The sequence below is a fragment of the Cloeon dipterum genome, chromosome 1, assembly GCF_949628265.1.
Source record: "Cloeon dipterum chromosome 1, ieCloDipt1.1, whole genome shotgun sequence".
Classification (NCBI taxonomy): Eukaryota; Metazoa; Arthropoda; class Insecta; order Ephemeroptera; family Baetidae; genus Cloeon; species Cloeon dipterum.
The window spans coordinates 9,677,908-9,697,600 of NC_088786.1; the positions used below are offsets into that span (position 1 = coordinate 9,677,908).

At 42.2% G+C, this 19,693-nt stretch overlaps 2 protein-coding genes across 3 annotated transcripts in view; one reads left to right on the forward strand and one right to left on the reverse strand.

Moving 5' to 3' along the window:
* LOC135935522 (nephrin-like) overlaps positions 1 to 19,693 on the reverse strand; it is a 206,446-nt gene that overhangs the window by 112,270 nt on the left and 74,483 nt on the right. The gene's annotated exons all lie outside the window — the stretch shown is intronic.
* Positions 6,385 to 8,753, forward strand: LOC135945090 (trichohyalin-like). The gene is made up of 2 exons (XM_065492505.1): positions 6,385 to 6,760; positions 7,494 to 8,753. Exons 1-2 carry the CDS (start codon positions 6,424 to 6,426, stop codon positions 8,693 to 8,695), a joined length of 1,539 nt encoding a protein of 512 aa, XP_065348577.1. The 5' UTR covers positions 6,385 to 6,423; the 3' UTR covers positions 8,696 to 8,753.

Below are 19,693 nucleotides of genomic sequence, written 5' to 3' on the forward strand. Positions count from 1 at the left end.
CCAAAGCTTTTTTCAATTGAGTCTGTCCGCTACAGACCGGAACGGAATTACGCCCGCCCGCCCCTCCCAATTTCATCCTCTGCTACCTAGTAAAAAATCTGCGGATTCAAAGCGGATTCAAAGTTATGCAACCGTTTTGGTGTAGCCGTGCCGCAGGTTGCCTACGCTGGAAATTTCATGCAGAGTGTAGGTTGTAGTACACAGCGTACACAGGCACGTGTTTGCCTCTTATCGGAACAGTTTTATTGCTGTTGACCTGCGCTGTGTGTGGCAGCCTGTAATTTGCTAATGCCTGAAACACTGTTATTTTTCAGGCGACAGGTATTGTTTTGGGAGAAAATTGGCTCTTTCCGCCAGTTTTATTTCCTCAGTCTCGAGGCAACCTGAAATGAACCCTTGAGTTGACGGTGAAGAAATTAGTTGGCACGTTGAAACTAAATCATTGCTTCAATTTAGAATGTAAACCTTAAATCATTGTTTTTCCACAGAGAAAAATTAAGGAACGAAATTTTTCAAATAATATTTTTAGCCTAATTAGCATTTTGGATATTTGTATGTTTTAAATCTTGTACCCAGAGAACGTTTTTAATCCTTCAGAGGATAAAAATTACCATCCAGGGATAAAAATATTTCATTAACTGGCCACGTTTTTGTTTTAATTTCGAACAACCTGCCTGACAGTATAAAAAATCATTGTTTTGCAGCATTATACATAATCGTTTGTTTACACCCTCAGAAAGTATAGTTTTATTTCCAGATACACAAGTTTAATCTAATTTAAAATATAATTTCTAAGCAGAATTCCAAGATTGGCGAAGGTAAGCCAGTTGTCTTGTAGCTCAGAAACAATAGTCGGTCGACTGAAATTCTCAGGTGTATCATTTGAATATAATTCATCAGGGCCTGATTTAAAAAGCCAAATAACAAAAAATGTACTCCATTTTATTCAATCATTTTTTTGCTGCGTTTTTTTTATTAAGATTCTATTCTGGTTCGTTCCGTCTGTTTCGGTTTTAAAAGTAGTGCATTAGAGGTAGTTTCAAGTAATAGTATCCATCTTTTTGCAAACGAATAGCGCAATGTTTTGTAGGGCTCAGAAAAAATAGCTCATCGATTGCTCTACTCTATATTTATAGCTGTGGAACTCGATATTTCCAGTGTTTACCAGCACACGCCTCCAGAGAAAACTCTCAGAAAGGCGGTTGGAAAACAGAGACACCGAGTGGAGTGGCCGCTGGAGCCTAGCTGTTGGCGGCTAATTTTTTTATTCGGCCAGCAGCATTGCCGCAAGTGTTTATTGCAAGCGTGTAATAATGGGCGTGGAAAGTGCAGCCGACTGCATAACGGCGGACGCGAGGATGGTGTATTGCCATTCTAGCTGCAATTGGAACATGCACTCGACGTGGCTAATGCAGCCAACTCTTCATATCTAATGGGGCCAATTAGGAGCGTATTCGCGCGCAGAAGAGCAACCGAGCTAATTAAATCTGAACTGAGCGCGTGTGTCGCAAAAAGCAAGAGCATAGTGCGTCTGAGGGCGTGTTATCGGGTGGCTGGCGCGCAGCAAAAGCAAAATTGGGTGAGCTCGCTGGCTGGCTGGGGCTGCCGCTGGCATTACTGGCCTTATTAAACGCAAACCTTCAGACGCACGCTCCGTGAGTGATATGTGAGACTCTCGACAGACATTCTCTCAGTCAAGCCGAGCATACATCTCATTATGCCATCTTTGATTCGAGGACCCTTTCCTCCTAGCGCCCGACGTCGCAAACATGAAATAAAACGCTTTGTGAGCAGAAACAGTCGCATTCATACATATACACACACATGTGTTTTATGCCAGCCTTTTGCTTTTGAAGAATTGAAATCATCCGTATTCCGTATGACTGATGTGACGCTCTCATTTTAATGAGACACGTCTGGCAGCTCGCTTCGGAAGTTCTCTAATTGCGTTCGTTCGGGACGCCGCCCATATGGTTTCACAACGAACTGTAGAATCGTTCAAATGTAGTATTTCACAAGATTTTCGAAATTAATGATATCAATTGAGTAGGAGTTTCTTTAAAGCACTACCGGGGCCTTTGCATAATTTTCTTCAATTCAATTCATAGCCCTTACAAAGGATTCTTAGTATTTTTTCTCGGAAAACCAAAAATAAAGGAGTTCAATGAGTCCAATCCTAATGCTTAGGAAATACAAGCAAAATTTATAGGCATGTTTTGAACAGTGCTATTGCCAGTTTTCATTTTCATTTAATAAAAATATATTCAATTGACTGTAATTTTTAAGTTTAAGAGTAAACAATAGACATTTTGATTAATTAAATCACAAAGGTAAGTAAATAGACAGAAGGTTGAAAATTATAATAAATGAAATGAAAATTGCAATGTTATATCTTAAGTTACCAACTATGCAACAACAATTATGCACTGTCAGGGCTTCGTCTCTTTTCCAACTTTTTAAATTAACACAGCGCTCAATTTGCAAATTTTAATTTTAGACTCGCTTACTTTCTGAGAAAATCTTTTCCACTTTCTGTGTACAGACGAATTATTTAGTGCGCTATATTTGACTTCAGTTTACTCCGCGGAAACTGTGCAGTTTAAGCTTGTTCCTAAAAATATCTCAAGAGAATTATACATATAATAAAGCGAATCGCGGGAGTCGATCGCAGTCGCGATGAGAGCGCCCAGAAGTGGTTTGATCGCGAAACGATTGCATCATTAAATCTCAACTAGACACACACATTCGAGTAAACTATCTGAAACCAGCGAATTAAGCTCTCCATTTAACGGCGCAGCGGCGGATTATTGTAATTAGCCGGCGGCGCCGCGACGTCCTCCGTTACGCCTTCACGCACCATTAAAGAAAATTTAGCGCGCAGATCGCGAAATTGGCCCGTTTCTCTCTCTACCAAGCGCGCTGGTTGGCTGACTGCGGGATAAATAAATTGCGCCGGCTGTGTTTGAATTACGGCTGCATGGCGGAGGAAATATTTTGTTTCGGCATGCCACACACTACACCACCGGCATAGCTTATACAACATTGCTTTCGATTTGCTTAGCTAAGCGGAAAACGAAAAATGTTTGCTCAGTCATCAAACGTAATAGGAAAACCCGCTTGCTTGCATACGAAATTGTTGTGTCGAAAAATTCCCCGTGCCCATAAACAAACGAAATGATGTGCGGGTGGTTGGCTGCGTGTATTCGCCGGAAATAGCTTGTTGCATTAACAATGCTACCTGCGGGCGTACTTGGAAGACGTTGATGACAAGGAAGTTCCTATTGGATGCTGCATTTTGTTCCTGGCGAATTTGTTGCAACCAAGCAGGAGTATTTTTAACTCTACGACATCAGTGAGCATTGGGGATCTTAAATAATGTAATTGTTTTGAGATTTAACCAGGTAATGCCTTAAGATAAAATTTTTTTGAAGCCAATTTTTGTGAGGTAGACTATTTGACGAGACAATTGTGTAGAAAACTTGGACTTTGGCTGGAAAAAGCACTATTAGTTTGACAATTGCTTGAAATCACCAAAATTTCTGAGCCGATCAACAAATATTGTAACTCTATTTTAAACACATGGAAAAATGTCAATAATTTTATTTTGTTGGGTGTATCAATAACTGCAAGAAATTTTGATCAACACGAGAATCGGTATCTGAAATTTTATCAAATTTAAGAAAAAAGTTTTATCTTTGCTTTAAAATTTAGGGTTATAAACAATTTAGAGCCCATCACAAACCCTTAATAAGGAAACATCATTATTTTTCTATATATTGAAACTACCCACGAATCCATTCTTCTAATTAAATACACATTTTTAGTATCCGTTTTGAAATATAAGTGGTAAAATTTATAAGGCTATATATGTCCATCGTCAAAATTTTTGTACAGAAAATTTCAATACTGAACTTGGTTCACGTATCTGGTCAGGATACACTAATACAAACATTATTTACCAACCAAAACATAGAACCCTTAACGTTCGCTTGTTAGCAGCAAAGTTGGAATAAGTTCGCAGAGAAAACCATCTGGCAGTAATTAAAGTCGAATGTTTCAAAACTTTGAGCACCTTGCGTGGGCGTGTGGCGTGTGACACTCGAAATCATTTTCCCCGTCGAGGAAAACCGCAAGGCTAAATCCGCCCGGCCTATCTTAAGTGCCCCTCTTTGCAGCGAGAAAAGGAGGAAACGGAGGGGAACAGAGTGGCTCCATTTCAATGGTGTTCTTTCTTCTTTCTTTAAGATCTCATCTCGTTGCTAAGAAGGGCCTATTTATTATTCAGAGGCAGCCGTCGAGTGTCCAGCGCCGTCGAGGCGTGGCATGGATAAAATTGGACCCGGAATCGCTCGCTCACTCTCTCGGTGCGTCTCGCGGCTCGCCACATTCACATTAGGTCCGGCAAGCGGAGGGAAGAGAAACTCTGCGAAAAAGAACAGCACGAGAGAAGCCCATGCATATTTTATCCATCTGCTGGAATATGAATTTCTCATGTTGCTAAACCCTCGCTTTTTCCACAAGCAGCGGCAGCAGAAGCAGCACGAAACTCAAACTACTCCGGCCGGCACTTGCCTCGCTTTTTCCCACACAATGAAAGCAGATTATTCCTCGTTTTTTTCCCTCCAAGTACGCGCGCCGGGGTTATACATCTTATTCATGAATAATTTAGCCGTGGCTATATGCATCTGAGTTTCTCTCCGATGCTCAATTATTGCTTCACCTCGGCGCTGCTTCCACGGGCAGGTGGCGAATTTCTGCTCTCTCGGATGTTATTAGTGCGATCGCGCCCATTTGCATATTCATATTGGCGTCATGCATGTGATGCCGATGGCGCTATCGCATCCAGCGCGCGCGTGTGTGCGTTTGGGGACGAAATCACATTAGTAACAATAAGCGCAGCAACCTAATAGCATAGGTAATGCAGTACAACGGAACGGAACGGAAAGCGGCTGTAATTTCGTTCGCCTTGCCACGCAGGTCAGGTTGTGTGTGTGTTAGTGTAAGTTTAGTGATTTTCGAGAGCTAATTCCGGATGTGTGCAAACGTCAGTTTAAATACTCGGCAGCAGTAAATGCAAAGTTTCTAATGACCCTTCAGATGTATTTAGCGCGGAAAGCATTTACCAGACCTCAATTCATGCTGAGCGGTGCTTTCATTGCCCATGTTCTGAAGTATCTAGTTTTTAATTGGATGAAGAAACGGACTCCTCTTCGTTGTAAATAATAGTTTTCCAAATCAATTTTATCGCCGATTCGTTCTGACAGATTGTCCAGTCAATTTTGAGAGCATTATTTGTGTTCATAGACTGAATCTTAACTGAAGAGAGGTCAAACCGCGATGATAATTCAGAGTATAATGATATCATTCACACTATCGAGATTTTATGAATACGTCCTATTTAATATTTATCATCTATTGCGTTATTTATAAAAAATTCTTAAAAAATAAATGTATAAATTTAAAATTAATTTAAGAAATACAAGCACACCACTTGATATTTAACCAATTATTTTATTTTAAAAATAATTGGTTAAATCAAATATTTATATGTAAAATATGCAAATAAATAAAATTACAAAAAGCAAACTAAAATAAATGGTAAAACAATTTTTAATTTTGTTTTAACGTCGTTTTTAATCCTCAATCATTTGATTTTGTAGAGTCAAAATAAAACCTGTCATAAAAACATATTCAAACAAATAAATTTTCAATAAATGAACACGCAGTGGATTTCTATTTTCTTTATTCGAAATTCTAAATCGATGATTGCTTGATTTCATAAAAAATTATTGACTTAACCATTTTTGCTGTAAAGTATAAAATAATGAATAGTATGATTGTTTTTTTGTGTGCCGAAATTATCCCCCATTAAAGAAGAACACCAAATTTTTTTTGCCAAAACATATACATAATTAAACACTGCTTACTGAGTTTCCATGATTTTGCAAATATATAAATAACGAGTGATATCTGCTAGCTTAAGTATTAACATTATTTAATTTTAATAAAAAAAAAATTGTTTCCGCAACAATCCGCGTTTGATAGATCTTGAAGAGAGAAATTCTATTGGTAACGGAAAAATTGCGCACAATAGTTCAATAACCAAACTCAAATTTCCTTTGCAAGAAAAGGACAAAAATTATTTTTACAGTGAAAATTTGGGTGTTTGTGCGATGTGCAATATTTCTGTGAGTAGAAATAATGAAACTTTGGAGTGCAAAATTTGAATTCCAACATTAGCATGGTCATTGATTCTTGCTCAATGTTATGAACTGTTTCTTGTGGTTAAGTCATTATCAATTGTTGAAGTGGCATGCAAGAACCAATGTTACATTTTCAACAAAATATCATGGGTTTGTTGCAAAGTAAATTCCATGACTGTATCGTTTGAGTTAGATAAAAAAACTATAGCCAAAATTGTTGATGAATTACTTGGACAGCATCACGGACCTCTACCGAAAATACATGGAGTGTCGCAGCGTCATCGCCAAAATGAAGAACAGCCTCTCCATCTGCTCGGGCAGCGAGGCAAACCACGCAGATTTGGACAACGAGCTCGAGAGCGACGACGACAATTGGCCTCCGAGGAGCGAACCAAGTTGCACGTGCGAGAAAGTGGAGAGTGAGCCACACCGTTGCACGACCGTGATCACCATTCCGGAGGGCCTGCAAAACAGCACGCCCGCTGCCACAATAACCGTGACCAAATCCCTAGACGTCGTTGGGGACTTCTCCGGCCTGTCCCACAAACAGTGTGCAGGTACACAAATATAAAATGAGGAGAGAAACTAGGGAACAATGCCAGTTTTGAATTTTAAATTGCAAATTTTCAGAAAAAAATTCTGTGGAGACATACAAAATGTAATTCAAACAAAGAACGCTCATGGAGATTCTTTGTTTTATATGGTGGTGAATTTTTGACGTGTATCCTGTCGTGATGTGAAGTGGTGGAAATTTTCTTATTTGACCGTTTAAGGTTTGATTATTTGCAAATATATATCAACTTCTATTTTAAAATTCAATCTTTATTCAATTTGATTTGAATGCAATTTTTATAAGATAGATCGATAAATCCTGAGAAAAATGTATGTGTTTGTTGTACACTCGATCTTTATCTTTTTTAATCAACGAAATGTTTCATTGTTTGCTATTTTTATCCCTGTCCAAAGACCGGGAAGGGCGCGCACAAATTTTTGTAGTGCTTTTTATATTGCTGAAAAGAATTAATTATAAAAAATAAAGAAAATATTTCTCAGTATTTATCTTTAGCCACAGTCAAAATTTTCAACACGAGATATTCTGGACATTCGTTAAGAGATTGAACAAAAACTAGCATTAAACTTTAAATCAATTTCCTTGGGGCTCTATGATTCATTACAAAAAGCCGAAATAAAATTTTTACTCATTAATAAAATAAGCAATCTGTTCAAGCTGTGAGCTGTTTGCAATATGGATTAAGCTTTTTGCTCTGGAGCTTTTGCGCTTGTTAACAGGGATTAGCTGTCGGAGGCGTTTGGAGCATATGCGCCGGGAAAAAGAGCGGGCCGTCAGCCAGTTTCAGATGCAAAACTTCCAAGTACGCGAGCTGTCCGAGTCACTCCGCAAAACTGAAGAGAAACTGAGGAAGGAGGTGGAGGGGGTGGAGAAAAAGCTGCGGGACGCGTCGGACGTGGTGCGAGAGGCGCGGGCGGAGGCGAAACAGGCGCGCAGCGAGCTGGCTGAGAGCAAAAACGAGTTAGAGGAAAGTCGGAACGAGTCGTCGGTGCGGCTTGAGCAGAGCTGCAAATTGCTCGAGCAGAGCAGGGCGATCGCGCGGAAATTGCAAAACAAGCTGCGAGAGCGCGAGGCGGAGCTGCAAGACGCGCGGACACGCGTCGAGGCGCTGCGGCGGGAAAAAATTGATTGCGTGGAAAAAGCGAATCGAGAGGCCGTTAATCAAGCGCGCAGGCAGTCGCAGCTTGCACTCGAGAAGGAAAAGTGGCTCGAGGAAGGGTTGAAATCAAAGTTGGAAAAGGCACTCGAGCAGCTAAGCGAGTGGAAGGAGCGGTGCGGCCGGGCGGACGCACGCCACGCTGCGTTGAGGCAGGATTTGGCGCGCAGGCGAAATGAGTGCGAATTAAAAATGGAGGCGAAGGAAGAGCAGCTAACAAAGGCCAAACAGGAAGCGGCGAGGCTGGTACAGGAAATTGAAACCTGGAAGGAGGCGCGAAGCAAAAATGGCGAGGAGCTGGCGGCGTGGAGGCGACGGGCGGCGGCGGCGAAATCGCAGGCCGACGAGCTGAGGAAAAAAGAGCTAATTAGCGAGCGACGATTATCCGACGCCTTCGCCGACCGGGAGCAAATTAGAGCCGAAAACGGTCGCTTGAAAATACAGCTGCAGCAGACAATTAAGAAGCTGGAGGACGCGCAGAGGGCAAGCACTGCGATCGCCGCCGAGAAATTGGCTGCGTTGCACAAGGAGAACGGCGAAATGAGGCTGGCCCTAAGAGAGATGGCCGAGCGGCATCGCATCCAAGTCGACGACCTCAAACGCACAAATGATGGCCTGCTCGAGAAAATCTGCCAGATAAGGCGGTATGTTGGCCTCGAAGGGAACACGAGTAAGAAAGCTTCGGTTCGATTTCATGCGACCCGCACGCAACACAACTTCCACGACGCAGCGTTTTGCGCCTACAACGAGCCGCAAAAAACTTGAAACAAATTTTGTACTTTTTACGAGCGTATTAGGGGGTGTAAATTTATTTACACCAGTAAAAAGATAATAAAATTTATAAACAACTTTTTACTATCCACTTTATTCAAACCTTTTCAGAACGCTGCGAAATTGGATAGATTGTTTTTGTGTCGCCCTCTAAAAAGGAAAAAAACGATATCACGGACGTACTAGAAGGAAAGTAATCAAATTCCTAATCTAAATAAGTAATTTGGTTTATTTTAACGAGAATTCTAGCGATTAATGACAATGTATTTAAGTTGATCAAATACGTATTTTCGGTGCCTATTTACAACAGTAATCAACTATGATTGGACCAGAAAATTAATTAATTTAGAGGTCATTTCATAGCAAATCATTAGAAAAACTATCATTGACTATATGAAGGGAATTAACTGTTGATGAGGCCTTCGGGGCCTAAACAGCGAGCTGTTAAGTACGGAAACGTGGAATTCGTTTTTTTTCTTCAAAAAATTTCACTGCAGAGCCATTTTATAATTCATTAGTTACATGTTTCAGTTGTCGTCCACACTCTAAAAGGACAAATTATTTTTCTAGTTCAAGAAATAGAGCAGATAGAAAAGATGTTGAAGACAAAACTGTTTATGCGCATGCAAAATTGAACAAGTTGATCAACTCGCGAGGACGTGCCACTCGTTGAAACGCAGTCCTGCTATTTTTAAACCGCCGACGAGCAAGAAGAAGAGTGCAGTTGGCATTGCAGAAGAGCGCATTGTAAGTATGAAAGATGCAGCAGCGTTTTCCATCTCTTAGCTGCTGTGAGACACAGGAAAAGTGGTGCAGCATCAGCGTTTTAAGTGGAAGTGAGCAGACGAGTCGGCGAAATTGACTTGATGATAGAATGCACACGACTTTTGAGCATACAAAGGAAGAAAACTCGCTTCCATTAAGGCATGACTTCGTTACCCGCACCCCACTCGTATTTATCTGCACCGCGCTCATATTTCTTACAATGCACATTTCTCAGCACCCTCGAATGCATATAGTTGCCATTATTATTGCCACTATCATCCCTCCGCGTGTTGTGTCGCATCTTCCACTTTTCCGTCGGCGGTGCCTTTCGCTCGCTGTTGACATCTGTGAAAAAAGGAGCGCCGGCCGCGCGTATATTTCCTTTCTCCGAATTTCCCCGACCCAGCCAGCCCCTTGGTAGCCGCGCCAATAAACTTAAATGCTGGCATAAACACTTTGTATCATCGTGTGCGGCTTATTTTGCCGGGAAAATTTACGCCCTCAGCTTCCACCGAGGGGACTGTGCAGCTGTTTGTTTATATTGGCTGCTCGGCGAACGAGTGCACCTTGATTAAGGCGTTGATAAGGTTATAAAAACGGCCATTTGACTTTCACTGCCGCTGCACGTGCCTGAGGTGGTATAAAAAGTTTATACAACTTTCTGATTTGCTGTACACTTTATCTGAATATTAACGCCAGCCCTTTTTCTTGCTCTCCGCCGACCTTTTAGCATGTTTTGCTGCTCAGCAACTTTCCCAGAAAGCAGCATAATTTGGCCAAAGTTGTTTGGTGATAATTTGCTTTTAATAAATTCACCCTCTATTTGCCCGCACACCAACACAGCCGCGCTGACGAACTGGATGTAATTTTCTGGTGCTATTCCCCAGATGTGGAAGCGAAATTCTGCAGAATAATAATTAGTTTATCTTCCGTTGGATGGGTTGCCCCGTTAAACACCTTCGTGCAGAAGGCGTTGCTACTTTGGCAAACACAAGCAAAATATTTGCTGACTTCATAAGACTTGCGCTCCGAAACTTGCAGGGCGCGCGCGTTGTTTTCGCCGCCGAGAAACAAAAACTTTGCCTGCCAGCCCTCGGTTGCGCGTATTTCGTTTTGTGCCGTAATAAACAACGCAAATGAGAGCTCGCAAGATCCAATTTTAGCTGTGTGCGTACGTGATGGAGGAGATAAACTCGCGACGCGAACGCAAAGGCGGCTTTTTGTGCACGTTTTAGCGGAGAAAATCTGTTAACAGCGCTTTTGTAGGTTGATAGCTGAGCTGGAAAAAGATTTCCGAGACGAGAGGCGCACGCGTGTGCCACATTATGCGCGCAAGAGGGAAAAGGCGGCCTTCGAGGTCAGAATCAATCAATTCTATTTTTAATGGCGCGGATTTCCGATGAACATCGATTCCTTAATCGGGTCGTGGAATGTAATTTCCATGGAAATGCGACTCTTGATATAATATTTCTTTAGTTAAAGAGGATTGACACAGCGATATCAAGAAAACACCTTGAGCTACCAATGCATGTACTAATCATTCTTCGGATCCAAGATGATGCCAAAATTGACTTTACTAAAAGCGGGTGCGAAAATTTATTAGTTAGAAATTGACGATAATGGCTTCCGGCTTTTGAATTCTTATTTTATTTCACAACATAAAATTTTCCCGACGGTTCTCATCTTGATGCAACAACCAACTTGATCAATCAAAAAATTTTCAACTCGAATTATTTTTAATTGTTGCCTCGTGCCAATCCAGTTTTTTATTTTGAAAAATTACGGAAAATTGATTTACTAGCCAACAGACCACTTTGAAACCACGAGTTTTCCTCGTCAAATATTATTTTACTCGCTAAAAAGACAATTAGTGAATTTTTTACTTAACGCCTGGCAAATTAGTAGCTGAGTAAAAACTAAATAAACACATGGCTGTGCCAAATGTAATCACGTAGCTCTGGAGGCTGAGAAAACACACCAAAATACACGTGCCGCGGATTGATGAATATTTAAGAGGAAGATTCACTATCTCCGAAATCAAGCACGAGCGTCAATATTTGATTTTTATTTGTCATTCGTCGGCTGCTTCATTTGCATAAACGAGTAATAATCAAGCTTATCAAACGAGCCGTACGTCCGTCCGTTTAATATTCTACACTCAGGAAAACACGGTTTATGAATTAGTGTCCAACGCGTAGGTTGGGCTGCCCGTTCTATGGGTATAATATTCAGTCCGAGTCCGGCGGGAGCAGTAAGCGCGCAAAAATTACGACTGCGCAGCCTAAATAAAATGCAATAAATGCCAATCAAAGCGCTCCTGTGACGCTGGCTCGCTTGATTTTATCTACAGCTCGGCCGCGGGAGTGTGTCACAATAAATTTCGAGCCGCGTGCACACACACGAGCCTTCAATTCGGGAAGCTCCCACCGTGTCACACACCCTGCCATAAAACGCGGCGCGCTGGCAAAGTTTTCAGCGCGGCCCAGCGTTTGGCGCGAGCAGCAAAGCAATCACAAACGGTGAATCAATTGCGGTCGCGAATTTTCGTAATTGAAAAGCGTCCACAAATTGATCGGTCAACGGGCTCTTAAATTGGACGTTAACGACTCGTGAACAAGTGGCCCTAAAGCAGGCTTTGCGCGGAATGTTTCGCATTTACGCGCACGCTCCCGTTCAATCTGCGTGCAGATTACGAATTAAGCAGATGAATACGTCGTTGCTGATGTGATTATTGCTCATTGTTGTTACAAATTGGATTGATGGCATGACTAGTTTTATGATTTGAACATATAAGGGGTGGGTTTTGGCTTTTAAGGTGTCAAAATATTGGACATTGGTAGAATTAAAATTTTTAGTTAAAATTTTTTCTGATCAGCTGAAATTTCTTATCCTTTTATTGGTTTTTTTATTCACTGGCTTTGGTGCGTGGAGAAGTCCTAATTGTATTGTTTTTCGATCAATATAAAATCCTAAATTTGTAAGGGAATGCTAATTTGAGAAATGCAGAAATTAAAATATAAATTTTCTAAATTGTTGGTGAATTTTTCTTGGTATTGCAGAGCTTGAACTCAAGCTCCCTACTTTGCATTTTTCTAGTTACCACGATTTCCCAAAATTTTTGTAATATCCATAACTGTCATTCATCACTTTTCTAGATCCAAAGTCTAAGAGAGATGCAAATATGGACGTAGAGACAAAACTCACGATTCACAATTAATTTAATTATCTTACAAGACCTTTTGGGAAATTCACCCAAAACCCTGATTTAACGATTTGGCCAGGAAGGAGAAGAGATTTTGAAACATTCTGTATTAAGTATTAATAATTTGTACTATCTGAGTGACATGTTGTCTGGGGGAAATAAATCGATAATGCGACTTCGCTTCTCAATGCTTGTTCTGGTTTAAACGTTTCTTGTTTGCAGAGGATCAATATTATGTAAACGCAGGGCAGCCGGTGCAAGCCCTACAAAGTCCCCTTCAATTTGGCAAAAAAGTGCCATTCTTCGTCCCAAATCGTGTTTCATGCAAATCCGATGTGCACAAAAAACGCGTCGGCGAAGTCCTTGAAGGGTTTAACTTATTTTCAAGGAAAACATCAAGCGACGGCGCTGCCAAAGCAGCTGAAAAATAAAGAGGGCAGAGAGAAATCCGTTTACTTCGGCCGTTGGAGGCAAACAATTGGATTTAATGTTCAGTCCACGCACGTGGCCGCCACTTTTCATTGTTACACGCCTGAAATTGCGCGCGTACCTTCGCCAGGCGGAAAGGCTACACGCAGGCAGAGCGCAACTCCACGTACATAGAGAAGAGGCAGGGTCACCAAACATGTATCACCACTCTTTAATGGCCGGGGATGTATGTGTGTTTGTGCGCGGCGCTATTCCGTTTGTTGGCCAATGGAGGGAGGCACGGGGCCCCGGCAGAGGAACACGCAACCATTAATGGAATAATTGAGTTTACTACACAAGCAATGACCGCTCGCTCGCTCGCACGGCCGGCAGGCCGGGCAGGCCAAGCAAGCAGAGTAAAGGAGGCTGCAAAAACCTGCTCTCTCGCATCTCTGGGGATTTGTGCCCGTGCATCATTGCGACGGGGCCGCCGTCTGCTGGGACATTAGGCCGGTCGGAATTCGTGCTGGCAAAACATCGCACACCGTGCTGCCAAATCAATTAGCGCGCCGTTTGCCCTTTCATTCTCTCTGTGTGCCGCTTTCAGTTTCAGCCCTCAGCCCCGGGCGGGCGGGCGAGCGGGCGCCGATTTGCTTACTCTGCAGCGAACACAAGTATAGTATTTGTCCTTCGCCTTTAATGCGACGCCCAACTTTTGATGGGCGTGTGCTGCAAGAATGCACTTTAACGAGTTAATACGCCGCGAGAAGTTTTCCCAACACACATACACATAGACGCGCTCGCGGATCAGGCTGGCTGGTGCTCGCTCGCTAGCTCTCGCACCGTTTTGTTTTACAAGCTTTAAAAGAGATTAATGTTACGGCCATGGCTGCTGCTGCCGCCGCCGCTGCTGTGTGTGTGATGCGCCCACTCTTGTGCTCACTCATGTGAAAGCATATACCAGGGATAAAACGTGCCACTGGATTTCACTATTAGTTTTTGATCTGCACGCTAGATACTGCTCTGGCTATGGACTCCAAATCACTCTCTCACGTGCTGTGCAATCGCGTTTGATCCGCCTGATTTAAAGAGCGCACCGCCAGATTCGCTATGGCGCAATAGCCTTTTAAATAAAATGTGGAGCAGCAGGCCCTCACCATCAGTGAAATCACATCACGAATGAATTCTACGCTGCTGTTCGTGACTCGTTTGTGCCGGTACTACAAACGGAATTATTTCTTTTGGGTTTTTAAAAGACAAAAGCTATTGACATAGATTCTGGTCTTTTGCATTTTACAGTTTTTAAGCATTTAGTTAAATTGAGAACTTTAAACATTGTTCAAAAGATCACCTGAAATTATTAAACAACTACTGATCTTAAATGGACTTGTGCTGTTTCCTGTTTAAGAGGAATGGTGTTGGATACAGCAAACATATATCCATATTTGGTTCATTATGTGGTCGGTTAAGGTTGCTTTGTAGATTTGCAAGGAATTAATAAGTCCAAAACAACACCAAAACACCAGATTTAGCTATCATATTTCCCGGAAATTTCCACCGTTATCTTCATTTTTTCTTTAGATGATCTCAACAAATCCACTTGTTCAGGCCTATAAATGGTGTACAACTAATGAGGGGATATCATTCTCATATTTCCCAACATATTGCTATTTTTAGCGTTTTATTGTTCAATACTTCTTCAAATAATCCGCATGCCAAGGTTGGAATTAATACTTATTCAAGAGAACATTTCTGAGCAGGGCCTGCCACTTTGAGGAAAATTCTATTTGTTCGTGTAGAAATTAATCTCCTAAAATATTTTTTGTAGAAGCCTTGCTTCATGTTTATAATTGGTAATTAGAATCTTAATTTATGTCATTCAGTCATTTTCATAATTGGAAATTTTCTATTCTATAATTAGGCATAAACTTTTTCATCTGATATCTATTTGAACAAAGATTTTCCTGAGAGCATCGGAACATAATTTATTATTTAAAATAACTTATTCAATGGGGTTTTTTCTTATCTTTAAGAGAATTTTCAGAAATAAAATTGTTTAGCTAAAATACATCTATGCTTCATTAAAAATGTGGACTGAAGCATCACAAAAGAAAGCTTTTAATAAACAAAAGTAAAAATAGCACCAATTTGTTTTGGACCTCATTTGAATTTTCCATCACTGATTCCGCCAATGAAGACTGTTTCACGAAAACGGAGATTGATCTATGTGAGGTGTGCAAAGCAGCCACACGAGCTTCTTAGTGGCCAGGAAAAAAGCCGCCGTGGATGATCTTTTTCCGGCGGTCTAGTTCAGCCAGTGAGGCGGAAGACCGCGGAAATGCCCTTGAGCTGCATCTCGCCAGGGGGCGGCAGATTAGTCAAGAATTAGCAGGAGCTGACCGGCGGGCGAGCAGGAACGTGCTTTATGTCCGCCCCTGCGATTTATTCCCGGCGCGCAAGGCCAACTTGCTAATCCAATAATTAAACCATTAAACTTTTCGGATTCGAATTTGCATGCGTAATTAACTCGATTCGCATGCGTGCGAGTGGTGGTGGCGACGTTCGTTCGTTCGTACGCTCGCTCGTTCGTTCGGCGAACTTGTGACACACATGCGGAGGGTAATACGTCTTTTTAATATTCGTAGCACACTCGCCTAGAGCCGGGGCTGACTCGTCAAGAAGCCGACTTTCTCATTCTGCCTGGCAATAATTCACAACGCCTCCGGATAAACCAGCAAGCTGTCTGCGTGCCTCGCCGCAAATCCACTTTTTTAATCAGCCAACCCCACCGCTCGCTTTTTTATTTCTTTTTTGTTCGCTCGCGGATCTAATTCCTCGCCGAACGGCGTAAATACTGCCTTCGTGAAGAGGAAGTGCGTCCTGCTTCCGCGCAGCAGGTATGGTAAATGAACAAATAATGGTCTCTTTTGACATCAAAGCAAAAGAGAGAGAAAAGCAAGATAATTGAGTTTTGGCAGAAGTTCGTGGAAAAGATGTGCAGCGGAAAGTGAATAAAGAGGAAAATGCAATTTCGGAGGGCTTTGTGCGCAACGCAAATCTGGTTTGAAATACGAGATCGTTATCTTTTCGGTGTTGTTATTACGTACACACGCGCACGCCTCTCTCTCTTTCTGCCCAGGTAAACCAGCACGCAACATTTGCAGCACACACTCACTGGCAATGGCAAGGACAAAGTAATGGGAAAGAGAATATCCTTCTGGCCTACATTTCCCGCAGCCAGAGAACGTGGCCATTAAAATTTCGGGCCTATGTACAACAAAGCTGAAAGTCCCTTTGACACTGCCACGCTGAGAGCAAGACGAAATTTTTCATAGCTCAGCTCTCCGCCCGAGTTTGTCGGTCTCTGCGAATATCTAACATTCCGTCTGTGTCCTTCTTTGCCCTTTGCAAACACAAAACAACGATTGCTGTTGTACTTTTTGCCAGCTGGGATTTTTTCGGATCGAACGACGACGTCGAGTGGGAAAGGGCATGCTTAATTTGCATCTAGCGGCGGCTCTTGAGCGGAAAGGGCGGGATCGAGTAGGTGTTTCCACGTTAGCTGCATATAGCGGGAGGAGGCGGACTGGGATGGCTGGCTGCCTTGGCTGCCTGGGTATTGCACAGGCTCGAGAGCATCAGTTTCTAACTTCTTGCTAGTCTGGGAGCAGCCCAACCTAGTGGAAGATAATTTATGCCATAATGACTGCAGATCAAAGACCGGTGACCTCATCAAAACGGAATAATTAAACGCCGTCGCTGCGCATATGGAGCCGAGCTGTCTAGAGCGCCATTATTTAAAAGGAGGAAAGCCTCTTCAGGGGAATCCAACGCGCACTTTGTACTCTACAAGCCAATATTGCGTTTTTATGAGAAATTACGGTGCAACATTTATTTTCAAAGGAATTGTCAAGAGAGTTGACCAACCCTTGTTTAAAATATGTACGAGTTTGTGATAAATATTAAATGGATCAACGAGCATTATGGAGCAAAAATGTTTGCTGAAATTGTGAAAGTATAAGGCGAAGTAAAAATGGCGACAGTTGTGCAATTGAGCGGGCCATTAATAAAGATATTTGCCAAATTGTCTACATCAAAATTGTTTAAAAATCGCATTGCAAATAGAAATTCAAAATTTTTTTCTCCCAAATACCCAGGTATTTTTGAAACCACTCTCTGCTTTGTTCAAGATTTAACAACTGATCGCTTCAAAATTTGATGGTGATGACTCAAGTTCCGTTTTGAGAGCATGAGATTGTTATCCTTCCTGCACTCCCCTTCATTCACTCTCCCCATTTTTATTTCTAGCAATGCCCGCCGACGAGGGGCACCTTCTATATATAGTTCACGCGAAATTGCAAACGCCGACACATATACGGCCGTGGCTACACTGGATTCTGTGTAGCATGCTCCAAATAACCGAACAAGCAGTCTAATACCCAGCCCACCTATGAGCGTGTCGCAATTTTCCCTAATGCCCCTCGTCCGCGTATATATATGTATATGCACAATATTATCAAACAGCGGGGTTGATTAAACGGATTGCACCCCGTGTGTAGTAATACACACACTACAAGCGGCGGAGAGGGTGAGGGAGAGAGAGAGAGAGAATTTATCCCGGCAATAAACAGCAAAACAAGGCTGAGACGTTTTTGTACACCATCGCCGGGCACCGCCTGCCTGACTGACTGAGTCAAGTCAGCTCCTGGTAATGAGGAGATCATGTTGCAGTCGTGCAAGGTAAATAAATAAAATGCTCCTCCAGCTCTTGTAAAGTGCGGGTCACGTATCGAGATCGTGCGACGGAATTGCGCTCTCTATTGAGAGTCTGCTCTTTTTTGTCTCTCAGCTCGTCTTGGAACTAACACGTGCGAGCGTTTTTGCGTGGCCCCAAGGAACCTGTTGGCTGGAAAATGCATCTGGTCGACAGTTTTGGTTTTGTGGTAATTTTGGCAGGCAGTCACGCAAAGTTTTAACAAATTTATGGCTGATTGTTTGGAAACATGCACCACTCACACGAGACATGCGAAGTCGTAATGCGGCCCCGATGATGGGTGCTTTGTAAAGGCGGTAAAGACATAAAATTGATTTCGCTGGCTCGCCACGGAAAGAAAGGGGTGGTTTTCCTGATTTTGCTGCAAAACGCTTCATTGCTGTGTAATCAATAATTAAGCTGCAGTGAAGTTTTCTCTAGCTGCTAAATCATCACAAAACGCTGACTTTTATGATGTGCTGGATAAATTAAACTGGATGCAAGTTGCCAGTGCTGCATTTCATCAGGACGAACGCACGCACAGCTCGTGGAGCAGCTAAGAAAATTCGAAATTAATTACACGACGGTTGAGCCGTGCGATAAACCTTTCTCAGCAGAAGCATTTTGGAACAGGCACAATCTAATAAAGTGCACCGCAGCACATTCGCAACGTCTTTGCGTGCTGTAGTGCGGCAGATATTTTAATTAAATTAGGCTCTGGCTGCTTTAACAAATCATGCGCGTGACAGCACATTTTACTTGCGAGCCAAGACGCACTCACACATGTGCGTGTGTTTGTATATGCTGAGAAAAAGCACGGCTGCCGCATTATTACTTCGAGCACCTCGATCCAGCCAGCCAGCCAGCTAGCACTCGGATGCCAACTCTTCGCCATTATCCATTCCTCCGCAGGAATAATTTTTGTCAGCCTGGCCTGCTTTTTGTCGCGTTTCGTTTGCAGGCGCGCGCCGGGGCGGCGGCAGCCAGGAAACATTAGCTGACGCGCGTGCCGTCTCCAGGGATCCCCGCCTTGCACTGCTATATTTCAGTAGTGTTTTAGGAATTTGGGGAGCAACGGGTTGAATTATTCACCGGAATTCGCGCCTCACGCTGGCAGAGTGAGTGTTTTCGATTGGGAATTGTTTCGCGAACGGGCCTGTGCGAGAGCGAGTCGTGCAGATCGAATTTGGCCTGACAAAAATTGTACTCTACGGGGATTTGTAGAAAAACTAGGGGGAACTTTCAAATGCAGGGAAGGTGAGAGGGAAATTTTCGAATTTGTAGCGAGAAAAAAACCAGTTTATTTAAATGTGCCCAAAAGAGAATTCAGAATTTTTTAATCATGGATGGTTAGAAAAAACAAGGAAATTGAGGTGAAAAATATATTTCGCATGAGCAACTGTTTCAGTCCGTTGAGTATCATCTTAAAAAAAATCGGTGGAAGATCCTTCGCTGGTCGTCGAAAATGATACACTGGACTCATTTACTGAAGACAATGAAAGAGAAGACTTGCGACATATTCCATGAATTTTCCCACTCAACCTGTCACCGACACAAAATTCACAAACCCAAAATTCAATCTATTTATTACGAATTAATTAGCTTGGGTAAAACTTCACGAGCAGATTGAATAAAATTGACTTTTCCTCGTTGGAAAAAGTCTATTCAGTTTATTCGTTCATGATGAGCGGGGTTTCACTTTCCGTTCCCAAATTACAATTAGATTTTCTATAACATTTTCCTCATTGGCAAAGCTTGTATGGGAAAATTATTTATCGTACCTTGTGTGAGGGTCATTGACTGTGACCCAATCAAAGAAAAAAACAATAAATTTATTTTCCTATTGAAATAAATGAGTAATCGA

What these genes read in the sequence shown, in the direction of transcription:
- LOC135945090 (XM_065492505.1), top strand. Translation starts at nt 6,424, where the DNA reads ATGAATTACTTGGACAGCATCACGGACCTCTACCGAAAATACATGGAG. An exon ending in GTCCCACAAACAGTGTGCAG is followed by an intron (nt 6,761 to 7,493) that starts GTACACAAATAT and finishes GCTTGTTAACAG; the next exon opens with GGATTAGCTGTCGGAGGCGT.